This window comes from Heptranchias perlo, chromosome 8 (assembly GCF_035084215.1).
Source record: "Heptranchias perlo isolate sHepPer1 chromosome 8, sHepPer1.hap1, whole genome shotgun sequence".
NCBI classification, from domain to species: domain Eukaryota; kingdom Metazoa; phylum Chordata; class Chondrichthyes; order Hexanchiformes; family Hexanchidae; genus Heptranchias; species Heptranchias perlo.
This window is the reverse complement of record NC_090332.1, coordinates 31,582,910-31,598,378: the sequence shown is the minus strand read 5'-3', so window position 1 is coordinate 31,598,378 and position 15,469 is coordinate 31,582,910. Positions and strand designations below refer to the sequence as shown.

The 15,469-nt window shown below is 41.7% G+C and overlaps 1 protein-coding gene across 1 annotated transcript in view; it reads right to left on the bottom strand.

Moving 5' to 3' along the window:
• The window catches only part of ush2a (Usher syndrome 2A (autosomal recessive, mild)), a 744,800-nt gene that overhangs the window by 259,027 nt on the left and 470,304 nt on the right, over positions 1-15,469 (bottom strand). Inside the window, exon 43 of the mRNA XM_067989549.1 lies at positions 14,108-14,250. Coding sequence (XP_067845650.1) covers positions 14,108-14,250 — 143 coding nt within the window. The remainder of the gene's footprint in view (positions 1-14,107; positions 14,251-15,469) is intronic.

Genomic DNA, 15,469 nt, shown 5'->3' with positions numbered 1-15,469 from the left:
ATTTTCTCCTTCCTCAGGCAAATGTTTCAAGATCTGTGAGCCAGGCCACAGCACCTAGTCATTTGACCATTTTGGAAAGACCCAGAGATTAGTTTTCACATTTTTGCCTGATTGCAGTTCTGCAAACCCAACTGAGCCTGTCTGTGGCCATTACCTTTGAGTGACTGCTGATCTTGAAACATTTGCCTGAGGAAGGAGAAAATCTCCGAAAGCTTGTGAATTTAAAATAAAATTGCTGGACTATAACTTGGTGTTGTAAAATTGTTTACAATTGTCAACCCCAGTCCATCACCGGCATCTCCACATCATGACTATTCATTTACTGATCTATCTGCTGTGTATTTACAGTATTGCCTGAAATTATTAGTTTCCTTGATCCTGCCCCATTCATTTTGTGTAGATGGAGACATTTGTTAATCATTAAAAATCATCATTTAATTTACTAAAACTAATATTACCTCCAAAACTATACAGCCAAATGTAATCATTTTGGTGCTTGTGCAAACCAAATCTTGATGTATACTGACACTACTAGCATTTGGCATTTTGGAGGAAGATAGAGGGAGCTGGAAGACTACAAGTGCAGTGTTATCTCAAATCCAGGGCTATACCACCAAATTGCTCATTTCCATTTTTTAACGAAAATAATTATATCCCAGTAAGGTAAGATTAATATAAAGGGGTTTAAAAAATAAAACTGTGATTCTGGGAAATTTGCTCAACATCTGAGCAGATCAAAAGACATTATAATATAATTGACATACTTAGTTACACCATAAAGCAGTGATAATTTTAGCAGAAAATCTCCATTAGTGCTATAAATACATACAAAGCAGAATCCTTTGTCATCTCACGTGATAATAAACTGATAATTATATCAAAATGTATTAACAAATTTAAATAAACTATTTCCTGTTTGCTAATTAAGCTTGTATTACAATTTTCTGACCATTTAGAGCCATATCATCCTCTCTTCAGTAATGTTAGTGAAAAAGTGGATGCGAGTAAAAAAAAGTGTCATGCTGACAGACGACGCTAATTGACTATTTGTCACACTTAGCATTTCTTTGAAGATTCTTCTCACTCCAAAATGTCTTCATGAACATTAGTGAACTGTCAGAAAAAAGCCTATTTCTGCTTGTTAAGGCCTTGTTAAATACCAATCATTAGAAATTAAGCAGCTGTGGAGGATAACTGAAAAATGAGTATTTTAAGAATTAAAAGTCAGGCCTGGCATTAGTAAGCTGATTGAATGGAAGATTTTGAAGAATCACCACAGCAATGTCAGAAGTTTGCTGCCTGAGAAGATGAGTACTTCAGTTAATGACAGATATCTAATAACGCAGCAGCCGGAGGATAGAATAGTCTGGGCGTGCAACTCACAGCAAGTACTACCCCATGCAGTGGGTCTACTGCAACTGGGTCAGCTGTCTGGCCATGACGAACAGCATGCATAGTCTCAGGCTCAGCAGGGAGGCTATCACTGAGATGTGTCATATGGTCTAATGAAATCTGCAGGGACAGACTGCCATCTGTACTCCACTAACCAATTTCTATCGTTCCTCGGGCCTTTTGGTTTGGGTGAGCACTGCCTCCGCTGTCTGGACCCAAAAATGGGCCTGGATTAATTTCTACCCCTGTGTCTTATCCTAGTATCTGCCTCAACCTCACTGATCTACCCCCTGAATATGTGCACTTGTACTGGTGACTGAGGGTAGTGAGGTTGGTGCTTGGTAAGCAGTGCACCTTGTTGACCACTCGGTTCTCTTTCCACTTTCAAGAAAGCGAACGGGACTTAAGAGAACATAAGCACAATTATTGTTTTGAGATCTTGTCATTCCATGCACAATTATACGTTTGAGCGGTGTAGTATATGTAATTCAGAGAATATGTAGGGAAGAAATTCTGGAAGCCCTGCTCCACTGCTGAAAGTGCAAGAGGGCAGGAATTGCACCTACCTATTTGCCCTCGCACTGAGGCTGATCCAAATCCTGGGAATGGGGTTACTTGAATATTATGGACAGGTGCCCGTGTCATTAATCTTGCTACTGGGGCACCCAGCCCACGGAGGGATTGGAATTTTATGGCAGCAATATTTGGAGAGGGGGAGGAATATAGATTTAAAATGGCCAGCTCATCTATTCTTCTTTTGCCGCTCTCCAAACAGAAATTAATTGCTCTTGGATTGATTGCTAATGGATATGACATAGTGGGGTTCACTTACGGCACTTGTATGAGAAGTACGTCAGCTTCATGCAGGTATACTTACTGTGGCCATACGCTGAGATTTCCAGGGGATCCCAGCATCCCCAGACTTGCCTCCAGAAATGGCGCCACAACACAGCAGTGCAAGCAGAAGAAGAACCTGAGCCCCGGTTCAAATTTTTGAATGAGTACAAAAAGGGGTGGAAACCCAGAGGAAATGAATTCCACCCCAAATTACACCTTCCTCCAAGATCTTGCTAATTCTGCACTAAAAAATGCCAAGGAATTCCTTGCTGTCTATATATGCCAGTTGTTTTCTGCACCTGCCCAATCTTTGCAGGCTCAATACCTTCGAGAATCTCTCTTCCAAGTACATCCACCATTCTTCCCACATTTTCAGTGATTTTGTGTTGATTGAGTCCCCTGTTCTGCCATGCTGTTTTGTGCCATCTTTGCTTTTAATACCTTACTTTGTTACATTCTAACATTTCTCTGTGGCAGTATAAGTATTTTGCATATATATCTTTAACAAATATGACATTCTTTCATATCCATAATTGTCCTGTGCAGATAGTGTATAATAATATATTTTACCTTTTTCTTTAAATCACAAAACTTCCACCTGACTTTCTGCTAGGCTTTCTGAATTGTTCTAGTTCACATTTTCTGTGACATATTGCCAGGCTTGTTGCCTCCAAATTATACTCACCAGCTGTCCCACCACACGAAAAATGCCTCGAGGACCAATTTTGATATTGGGCACAAAATGGGTGGTCAGCGGTCAGTCAGCTTAAGACACGGGCCATTTTGAGGCCTGGGCCTTATTCGCATGGATTTGGCACGCAGTGCACACCAAACTGGAGCTCACCAGTTGGGGAGGGTAGTGAATCGGCTGACTCCTACACAGAGCTGACCAACAGTCCTGGGAATGAGGAGATGGGATGCCAGTGTGAGGTGTGGGGGGTGGGGGGGTGTTGCTGGCCGCGCATCGCCTGGAGTATTTTTGTGGAGTTGGGAAGAAAATTGTTTTCTGGCATTTTTTGAGCAGCCTCCAGCTATAAGGATCATCGGATAGTCCACTCAAAGGAGTTGAAATAAGTGGAGCGTGTGCTGTACCTGAAAATTGCAGTCGATATGCATATTATAAGTGGCCTCCAGCCTGAAACTAGTGGATACGTCAGCTGCACATCTAAAGACCCCAACTGGCATGGCAATGGTCAGAGAGCAAACATAAATGGGACAGCATTCTCGGGCCATTGCCACCCTGTTTACCCCTGGTATCCACAGTTAAAATCAGCCCCACTGAACTTCTCCACTATCAAATTCATAAGCACATGCAGGGCTGGTGGCTAAATTTGAATTTTCTCTGTAGTTGGTGAGCCATTTTGGAGAATATATGTGCACTCCACAGCTGCATTAACAAACTTTTCAACATTTATACTGGTTAAGTGGCTCATTGCCTTCTTTATAAACAATGAAGGATCATTACTATGGTCATAATTAGCCACTGTTTTTCATTAAAATATTTTAATTTATGTTAGACCTATCACATAATGAAGCATCCCAAAGTGATTTACAGGATGAATGGTGGACACCGAGCTGGAAAGGGAAGAAATGTTGGGGACGTGACTGAAGGAATTGTCAAAGGAGTAAGTTTTGAAGAGGTCTTTGAAAGTGCAGAGAGAGGTAGTGAGGCAAAAACGTTTAGAAAAAGAATTTGAGAGTGCATGAGCGTGGTGGCTAAAGGCTTTGACACCAATAATGAAGTGAAGGGAGGGTCACACAGCACACTGAAGTGGGACGAGCAGAGGGTGTCTGCCAGGACATAGGGCTGAAGAATATTGAAAGGTAGGATGGTGTGAGTCTATGGAGGGATTTGAAGATGAGGACAAGGATATTGAAATCAATATGCTGTGAGACAATAAGTTAATGAAGGTTTGGGAGGACAGGGGTGAATGGGTATATGGGGGCATTGTGCAGGTCAGGATATGAACTACAGAGTTCTGGATAAATTGGAGTTTGTGAAGCATGGAGACGGAGAAGCCAGCAAGGAAAGCCTTAGAGAAATTGAGGTAGGTTTTCTGATTGGGCCTCCTAACAGGCATTAACTTGGTGCTTTATTAGCAGATATTTAAGCATGGGGATCCTACAAATGCTTTCAGTTTTCCTGAGCGAAGGATGGGAAAAAACAGCCAGGATCTTTGCTTCTCATCGCTATCCAGTGACTCCTGCTTGAAAGTATGTTGACTGAGGACAGAATTGGGCTCAGCTGTGATGTCCCTATGGTAGAATAGCCTGCCAACATTCAGTGTCTGGCCTGACCTGTGAAGAATGATTACTTGGATGAGGTATCAGAGGGCAGTCAGTGGCCATGTAATCAAATTTCAGTAAAAGTCATTGCATTCCAGTAACTTAACAGAGGTGTTAACACATGCTGATATCAGAAATAGTGATTTCTAAATTAATAAGTCTTATCATCATAAAATAAATTCTGGTTAAATATAATTAAACGATGAAATATTTTGAATTCACATTGTCCATTAACAATTGTCTCTTTCAATTGATGCAAAGTTATCAGACTGTTGGGCCAGTTTTAAAGAATTCTGTCCTTAGTTATTCCTGTTTTTTTTATTATTTTCAAAATTGCTGTGTAGGCAAAATCTCATCTACTAAAGGGCATCTGAACCCTATTTTAAAAATGGCAAAGTTTAATAGTTTAATCATAAATATAATTATTTGCCATGTGTTCTGAACTATTGTTACTGTGTGGCAGAGAAATCCAGTTTGTGACATTGCTAGGAATGAGCAGTGAGCCAGGCCACAGCACCTAGTCATTTGACCATTTTGGAAAGACCCAGAGATTAGTTTTCACATTTTTGCCTGATTGCAGTTCTGCAAACCCAACTGAGCCTGTCTGTGGCCATTACCTTTGAGTGACTGCTGATCACTGCTAATCCTGTATCAATTTAGGTACTATCTCCTCAGAAAATACTGGGAAATTATATTAAATTCTATTTGGTTTAATTTCAGGATCTGGACATTAAATCATTTATCATTTTGATTATGCTACTGAAGCATTTTTTGAGAAAACAGTAGTCAAAGTCAGGCAGGTTCTCAGTTTTCAAAGTCACATTAATTTATATGGGAAAAGCCAAGGACTGCAGGTAATTGTATTTTGCAGGGAGGGGAAATCAGAACGAAGTTTTCACAGTGGAAACCCAATTATCCGCCATATTGGAGGTGAGCTGCATTCTTCTCAGTTGCTCCTGATCACAAGATCAGCTGATCTATTAGCTGATGTGCCAGCACAAAGCTCCCCCACACATGACTCAAGGTGCCAGACCTGAGACAACGAGCCAAAAATGCTCCCTGATGGCTGCCACTGCCCTCTAATTACAGAGGTCAGTGCTAAAAACAGCATTGTCTCATCTCCAGCAATTCTGTTGGCAGCTTCTGCTCAGATGCGAGGAGCAAAGCTATACCTTTAAAATCAATTTTTACCATCTATACATTAAAACATTAATTATTTGGATTACTCTAGTACAACAATTTTTGAGAAATGCATTCATGCAAGTGAGTGAAGCAAGCATTGAATCTAATTTCAGCTAGTACAGTAACACAAGCTGGTATTAAAATCCTTTTATTGACTTTAAACTCAGCAGCTTTGCAGCACCAATCTCAACAAAAACTACAATTGGACCTGTGTGAGGTGAGCATATGCTGCATTTAGCACTCACATCTGTAGCTGGGGGACCATGATTGCCATTGGGGAGTATTTTGGTAGGCTCTTTTGGGTCCGGCAGGTGGAGTCACAGGTGGGTGCAGCAGGAACTTTGAACTGACAGCTTTTTATGTGCCAGCTAATCTTGCTGATAGGAGCAGTAAAACAGAAGTGAGGAAAGAAAACAAAATATCAACAGCCCTGATTTCTCCCCCATTAGTCACAGATAAATCAAAAATTAAAGCACAGATAACTCAGGTTGTAAATATGTATATGTCCTAGGTTTAAACTTTCAAATACTCCAGAGTTCCTCTTTTGATCTAAAAGAGAATATTGACTGAAGCTAAGTTGTATTTCCAACCTTTCCAATATACCCAAAGACATGGAGCAGAGGCATACGGGTAGGATGTGAGAAAGAGATACGCTGGAAGGAGAAACTAGAATGCAGGGTAAGAGAGAGACTTGTCAAATGTCACATGCTAAATATTAAACAATTTATCTGTTATGACTTTACAACCACATATAGTGGTGGTAATTATTTGGGGTGGGAATGGAAAAAAATTGGGCAGAGAAATTAGCTATGCCCCCTGTGACCCCAGTTAAGTCTGGCGAAGCAGACTTCTGGTGGGCCTTAAAGGGAACTGGTTTTTTTGTGATGGATTTGAGGTGGGGTAGCATTTAAGAATGAATTTTACTCTGGTTACCACCCCAAATCTGCCTCAAAACAGGCAGTAATTGCTTTTTGACTCTATTCTCTAAAAGCTGTACATTTGTGGTGCTGATGTATACACCGTAGCATGATCTGTGACAAGTAAAAACTTTGGTGGCCTTTAAAAAATCTCATGCGTAAAGATACATATATTCCCTTTGTTACTAATCTAATTAATTCTGGATCTAGAAATTAACCACCAGTCATCTCATTTATGTTTCGAGTGTTTCTATAGAATTATACCTACTTATAAGGATTTGTGAATGAATCTGGATTTTCTCAAGGTCCACTGCTATTACAGGAGCTATAGGAGCTATTACACACAACAAAAGTACACTCCATATCTGGATTATCAAACTTTTAGATATTTAGATCTATTAAATTACTAGCTGTTTGAGATGTGTTAAAGGATTATTATTACAGGTGCGCTATGATTGATTTTTTTTGTGATTATACTTAACAACATTGGGGTAAAAATTCCAATGCTCCACTCTTTGGAAGATACTGAGAAAGCATATTGTAAAACTGTGCACTCCCAGCCAGCCATTTTGTGTCCATTAACTTTAATGGACACAAAATTATGGGCTGAGGGTCCACAAATTTGCAATTCACATTCCCGATATCTACCAAATGGTGCAACAGAATTTTTAAAAATCACATGCACTCAACTACTTTATTAGAGGTTCATAAGAACAATGAGAAAGGAACATTTAATCCAATTTTTCAAAATAAGAAGATAATATAGCTCATAGCATTCGGACAGTTGGTTCATCTTTGGAAAATGTAAATTTTGAAAAGCTTGCTTATCATAAACATTCCAGGATGGAGCTTATGATTGGTGAAATGATTAACAAGTTTATACAACATTTGTGAGTATGCTATATATAACGAGGTAAAAACCTATTTATTATAAACAGGTTAATACTTGTATAAAAAGAGCTCGCACAGCAATGTAATATGAATGTGTTAAATAGTTATATGTGAACTTTGCCAGCCAGAAATTCTACCCTCTTATAAGGGCAGTAAACATTCATTCTCCTTTCAAGAGTGTCTTCTAGGTGGAGTTGCAGAGTGAATATAATAATACACTCCGAGGGTTAAACATATAAATAATATATTTTTTTAAACTTTGGCTGATTTTCTCCATAGAACAGGAGTAGATTGTGCTTCTGAGTAAACTACTAACATTAACAAGCGGAAGCAACTTGCTATGGATAGAGCTAAGCGATTCCACAACCAACGGATCAGATCAAAGCTCTGCAGTCCTGCCACATCCAGTCGTGAATGGTGGTGGACAATTAAACAACTAACGGGAGGAGGAGGCTCTGTAAACATCCCCATCCTCAATGATGGCAGAGTCCAGCGCGTGAGTGCAAAAGACAAGGCTGAAGCATTTGCAATCATCTTCAGCCAGAAGTGCCGAGTGGATGATCCATCTCGGCCTCCTCCCGTTATCCCCCCCATCACAGAGGCCAGTCTTCAGCCAATTCGATTCACTCCACGTGATATCAAGAAACGGCTGAGTGCACTAGATACAGCAAAGGCTATGGGCCCCGACAACATCCCAGCTGTAGTGCTGAAGACTTGTGCTCCAGAACTACGCCTCCAGCCAAGCCGTTCCAGTACAGCTACAACACTGGCACCTACCCGACAATGTGGAAAATTGCCCAGGTATGTCCTGTCCACAAAAAGCAAGACAAATCCAATCCGACCAATTACCGCCCCATCAGTCTACTCTCAATCGTCAGCAAAGTGATGGAAGGTATCGTCGACAGTGCTATCAAGCGGCACTTACTCACCAATATACCTGCTCACTGATGCTCAGTTTGGGTTCCGCCAGAACCACTTGGCTCCAGACCTCATTACAGCCTTGGTCCAAACATGGACAAAAGAGTTGAATTCCAGAGGTGAGGTGAGAGTGACTGCCCTTGACATCAAGGCACCATTTGACAGCATGTGGCACCAAGGAACTCTAGGAAAATTGAAGTCAACAGGACTCACCTCCTGACTCCCCAAAGCCTTTCCACCATCTACAAGGCACAAGTCAGGAGTGTGATGGAATACTCTCCACTTGCCTGGATGAGTGCAGCTACAACAACGGTCAAGAAGCTCGACACCATCCAGGACAAAGCAGCCCGCTTGATTGGCACCCCATCCACCACCCTAAACATTCACTCCCTTCACCACCGGCGCAGTGTGGCTGCAGTGTGTACCATCCACAGGATGCACTGCAGTAACTCGCCAAGGCTTTTTCGACGGCACCTCCCAAACCCACGACCTCTGCCACCTAGAAGGACAAGAGCAGCAGGCACATGGGAACAACACCATCTGCACGTTCCCCTCCAAGTCACACACCATCCCGACTTGGAAATATATCGCCGTTCCTTCATCGTCACTGGGTCAAAATCCTGGAACTCCCTTCCTAACAGCACAGTGGGAGAACCTTCACCACACAGACTGCAGCGGTTCAAGAAGGCAGCTCACCAGCACCTTCTCAAGGGCAATTAGGGATGGGCAATAAATGCCAGCGACGCCCACATCCCATGAACGAATAAAAGAAAACTACTAACATTTACCAGTCCCAAAAAGGATTGAGTTACTATGAAAGCAAGAAGAATATTTTAAAAGTTCAGAGAGAACACTCCTGTTAATTTTACAATTGATTTTGTTTAACTTTTTATATGCTTATCAAGGCTAAAAGGAAGTTGGTTTTCTACTTAAAGAACTTACATGTAATTTTACAAAGGGGGAAGTCTGTTCATTATTCGTAGTGAAATGGTAAATGTATTCTTTATGTTCAATTGACAATATCACTAAAAACAGTGAATTCCCCTCAGATTTGTAAATGTGGATGTACACAGGGATGAGGTGAGTGGCACAATTACATTGTCAGGTCACCGATTGAGTCTGCCACTAGAAGTTTTACATTTATTAGCTGAAGTGCATAATAATGCAAAAATCACATTATGCTACAGCAGGCATTTTACGGGCTGATCTACAAACGTTTCCTGGTGTCCATGTTGGGGCCTCTGAAAATATTTTTTTAAGGAGCCTGTTCCTAGTTATTACCCCCCTTCCTGAGATGATGAAATTCCATTAAAGGGAGCAGATAGTGTTACACAAAGTCTAATTTAATCTGAAAAGTACTTTTAAAATTACAATGGAATATTTAAGATAGCTTTAGGAACTTAAGTTTGACATTTCCACATGTTAAACCTGTTTTTTTTTACTGAATTCAATAATCAATTAAATATTCAAGCTCACGGATTTAAAACAGACCAAAGTCTTTAAAGCACTAGGAGTAATGTACCTTTTACTTATACAGTACTCTTAAGAAACAAAATAAAGATACTTAATTGTAATGTGAATTTATAATACTTTCATTAACCTATTCTTCTGATTGATTAATTTATTTACTGATTGTAAAGAGTTTGTCATAATCCAAATATTATTAGTTGAAGTGAAAATCAGTAAAATGGTTACATTTGTGTGATTTTGATTAATCAACAATCATCCTTTATACCACCGTACTGTACATTCTTAAAGAACATCACAGTCATCACAGTGTTAAGATTTTGGTACAAATTTATGGCATGAATTTATGCTGTGTCTATCACCCATCCACCCCAGTTCCAAAGTGTGATTCTGCATTCAAAAATGGCCAGTAGTGATTACACAACTGTACATGTAAACTAAGGAGGCCTGAGAGACCAGCTGCAGCAGTATGGAAACACTACAGTTGGGTTCAATATCCCTGGTCAAGGGAGAGAAAAAGAATCAGAGTGCCCACTCTTGATTGCTACCTAATGACTCCTGGTGGAATATGCGCATGCGTAGATGTCGTATGAGGGCAGGACATAGCTTAACTCTGATGCTCCCTGTGGAAAAATAGCTTGCCGACACTCACTGTCTAGGCTCAGATATGAAAAGTGGCCTGTGAGCTAAGTGCAGGAAGGCTACTGGCACCCATGGGAAGTATACCCCAGCATGAATCAGTGCTATCAGCAGAAGAGGGGAAAACTGAGGGAAAAGACTGAGATACACAAAGAACATGGACCTAAAATGCAATGTAATCCCATCCACCTTTTTCTCAGCAAGATTTTCCTCCTCTGGGTCAGCCATAGCTCAGTTGGTAGCACTCTCGCCTCTGAGACACTCATGAATTCAAGTCCCACTCCAGAGACTTGAACACAAAATCTAGGTTGACACTCCAGTGCAGTACTGAGGGAGTGTTGCTTTGTTGGAGGTGCCGTCTTTCGGATAAGATGTTAAACCGAGGCCCGTCTGCCCGCTCAGTTGGACGTAAAAGATCCCACGGCACTATTTCGAAGAACAGCAGGGGAGTTATCCACAGTGTCCTAGCCATTATTTATCCTTCAACCAGCATAATTAAAAACAGATTATCTGGTCATTATCACATTGCTGTTTGTGGGAGCTTGCTGTGTGCAAATTGGCTGCCGTGTTTCCTACATTATAACAGTGACTACACTTCAAAAATATTTCATTGGTTGTAAAGCGCTTTGGGATACTCTGAGGTTGTGAAAAGCATTATATAAATGCAAGTTTTCCTCTCCTCTCCTGAAGGTGTTGCTTTCTTGCTACATATGATTCCATGGGTGCCATTCACCCTCTGATACTACATCCAAGTGGCCATCTGTGAGTCTTAACGGCAAATGTTGGCAAGCTCTTCAATTATTGAGGCACCACAGCCAACCCCATCCTGTCCTCACCTGACATTCACACATGCGCAATTGTAGCAGGAGTCACTTGATAGTGATCAGGATCAGCAATTTTGGTTGATTTTCCCCAACTCAGGGGTTCTTAGGCCAATTGTAATACCCCTATCACCGACCCAATTGAAATCAGATACCTCAGCCTAGATCAGGGATCAAAACTGGAATTTTCTTGGTCTTTACAATTCAACAATTTATTGGATAAACTTATTGAGCTATGATCATATTGTTAAGCTTGTTTCTAACAATTAGGAATTCAACCATCTTTGTTTGTACTCAGGCAACAGGCATCATGCAAACCCCCACTCATGATCTTCCCTGAACGCAGTCAGTTATAGTATTCTGTGTTCTGTACAGATTCTACTTTCAAAATTCTCTGAAGAATAAATGTGATTTTGAGTGCAGAAGTATTATATAATGACAAATCAATCAGGAGAAACAGCAGTTAATATGAGCTACACGTTTTATTATTGTGTTTCAACTCTGCTTTTAAAAATTAATAACAGTAAAGCCATGAAAGACAAGTTGTTATTTTAATGTACTTTTTAAGACGTGCTGCGATATTGGGTAGACCTGCAGGGACCACACTAAAAGTGATTAATTAATCTATAGGAAACTCAAGTTCAAATCCCATTCTCACTGGACAAGTTTTACATCCTCATAAGGCTTCTGTGGAAGGCAAGAGGAAAGTAGTTAAAGGTCCCTTCCTGCATAACCCAAGTGCAAGAACTAATGGGTCAGGAAAGGATTAGGACTAATAGAAAGATAGTTGCCTATGGATTGGATCATTGTTTTCTTCTGCCTGAAGATAAGTCTGCCCTTATAGTGTGGAAAGAAAAAAGAGATTCAACACTATTATCTTAAGTCAGTCGTTGTTGTTGGAATTATGAAACTTGACTCTAAAATGGGGTGAGAGGCTTAAAGATCTCACAGATCTGTCCAGTGATAACTCATGGGGGTAAATTTTAACATACCGGTGGGAACTAAGCAGGGGGGGAAGTCAATATGCGCGTGGGAAACCCAGAAAAAATTTTGTGCATTTTCTCGAGCGATCGTGACTCAATTGAAGGCCCTTAATGTGGCTTCAGGGTTTCGAGTCTCCAAGCTGCACAGCGGGTGCACAGCGCACCCTTATGACGTGCTGGGACCTGGATTATTTAAAGGGCCATTGCAACCATGGATTTTGAGGAGAAAAAGAGAAATCTGAAGGTATGGAGCAGCAAAGGCGAGGCCAGCACTCTGGTTCATTGACTCCTCGCTGGAGTTGTTATTAGCCGGTGTGACCAGCAGGAGGGAAACATTGTACCCGGCTGACAGGAGGAAGCGCCCTGCCCCTGCCACAAAGAAGGCATAGCTTGAGGTGGCAGAGGAGGTGAGCAGTAGGACCATCGTATCAAGGACGTGGGTGCAATGCAGGAAGTACTTCAATGACCTAATCAGGAAAAGTGAGTACAGTTACTGAAACACCTACATTCTATGGTGCACATTAACCCCCCCCACTCCCTTCACACTCTGCCCTGCCAAGCCTATTCCATCATATCACTCCTCACACCCACTTAAGGCTCAGTATCAACTTACCTTCACTTTCTGTGCACTTCGTCACCTCCCCATTTGCAAACCCACCACTCCCACTTACCCCAGTCCTGATGCAATGTGATGAATCTGTCTGACACTCACCCTCTGATGCCTCTGTTTCAGTGTCAGCCTGACTCAGAGCATTGCATCCATTGGGTGACCCCGTCACCCTCACTCATTCACACGTCTGTACTTTCTCCCCTTGTTGGAGAAGAGAACACAAAAAACAAAGGAGAGGAGTTGGACTGGAGGGGGGCCACCACAAATAGTGCCCTGACTGGCGAAGGAGGAGGCCTTAGACCTCAAGTGAATGGTCGAATGCCTGGCTGTCGGAGATGCCCGGACTGACACCCCACTGGTGACAGAACTTTAACATCCCTCACACACAACATGAATTGATGTTATCAATGATTGACCTCTTGCACACCTCAGGATGCTCAATGCAACATCACTTCTGTGATGATTCTTAATATTGCTGTATGTTCTCTTCCACAGCCTTCAAGGATTGCTGTAGGATTGCTGGACAAGGGTGATTCCTCAGAGGAGCTCTACATGCCTCTGAGGGCGCACTGTCACATCATAGCGAGCCATACACCATACACCACACACCTCGGTGGATCCTATTACACAGTTAGCTGGGTTGTCACTTTGTGATTCACCACACACAAGTGAGCACGAGCAGACACTGATGGCAGGGGCAGCTATGGCGAGTCCGTGTTGGTGGGCGCACTCCTCCCCAAGCTCTGCACAGCTGGACGCAGATGCTGAGCCCCGGGGGGCCTTCCTTGAGAAGCAGAATGATCGAGATAGAGATGCATCTTTGCGACATACTGGATGAAATGCCTTGCACATTCCCCACAACAGAGGACAGGATAGAAAACTCCACCTCCAGCATTAGTGGAATGGTGGCACAGGTAAGTGTGGGAATGTCTGCGCTGGAGAGAATGGCAGCCTCCATTAAGCGTCAAGCATGGCTCACAAATGAGTCCATTCAGGCCCTGACAACAGCTGTGTGGACTCAGGGTGCCCAATATTCTGCCGCCTTAAACAAGCAGACAGATACTTCAACAGTGGCCTTACAAGACATCACAGATTTGTTACAGTCTTCAGGCATTATATTATTCAATGTTTTGGCTACATCCCTACGGTATACAGCATACTTACTGTCTTCTGAGGTAACCATCTGTGCCCAATCACTAATGGTACGCCCATGTCCATTGGAAATAACCAGTCTGAACTCGTAGGCTGTATATGGACGAAGACCTGTTGCTAAATAGCTAAAGGCTGCAGTTGGATTGGGCAACAAGCTGTAATGAATAGACATGTCAATACAACATTTAGATGTTCCATACATTCCAGAAAACTTGCACATATTTGCAGCAGTGATCTGCTTTTCTCAAAGTAGCTATAAAATAGGGTAGTAAATATTTTTTATCTGGTATTTATTTGCAATAAGTGAAATGAGATAATGTGACTCCTGAAGGTGGTCTCACACCACCTGCCTAAATTTTGTTGAGCGACTTCGCACTCAAATTGCACAATGCAGTATGTATCAATACAAAGCAGAAAGCCCTTTGATATGATGTAAACTGCATAATTGGCTTGTTATACTAAAGCAGATATAATGCACTATCTATTTAAATTAAAATGTCACTAAAAGGTCTATTAAAAGAAGGCCGGGTCACTATATTATCAAATTTTGAATTGTTAAATTAAAAATGATGCATTCTGTTTAATTTAAGCATTTTATATTTACAGTTGTGCGATATTTAATCTAAGTAAGACAATTTGATATTTGAATTTTCAACGGACGAGCTAGACCATCATTTAATCAAAAGTTACTACGGCTGTCATTGTCTCACATCCAACGCTCTCTATCTCAGTTCACAAAGAAACTCTACTCGTCCCAGACGCAGTTCATAGAGACACTACCCCAATTCCCTACCCATTCACAGTCCTCCTCCTCCAACCCACCCAGTACATACTGGTACTCCTTTCATTACCACCCATTCCCTTCTTTCATTTTTTTTTAACATTCTTTGGGATGTGGGTGTCATTGGAAAGGCCTGAATTTATTGCCCATCCCTAGTTGCTGTTGAGAAGACGGTGGTGTTCCCATGCACCTGCTGCCTTGTCCTTCTAGGTGGTGGAGATCGTGGATTTAGAACATGCTGCTGAAGAAACCTTGGCAACTTGCTGCAGTGCATCCTGTAGATAGTACACCCAGCAGCCACGGTACTCCAGTGGGGGAGGGAGTGGATGTTTAAGCTAGTGGATAAAGTGCCAATCAAGAGGACTGCTTTGTCATTGATGGTGTCGAGCTTCTTGAGTGCTCACCCATCTAGGCAAGTGGAGAGTGTTCCATCTTTCACTACTATCCATTTCCCTGTTTGCCCCATTTCATTGCCATCCATTCCCTCACTTCATTGCCATCCATTTCCTCTTTTCATTGCCATCCATTTCCTCATTTCATTGCTATCCACTTCCCCATTTGCCCCCTTTCATGGCCAACTATTCCCAACTTCA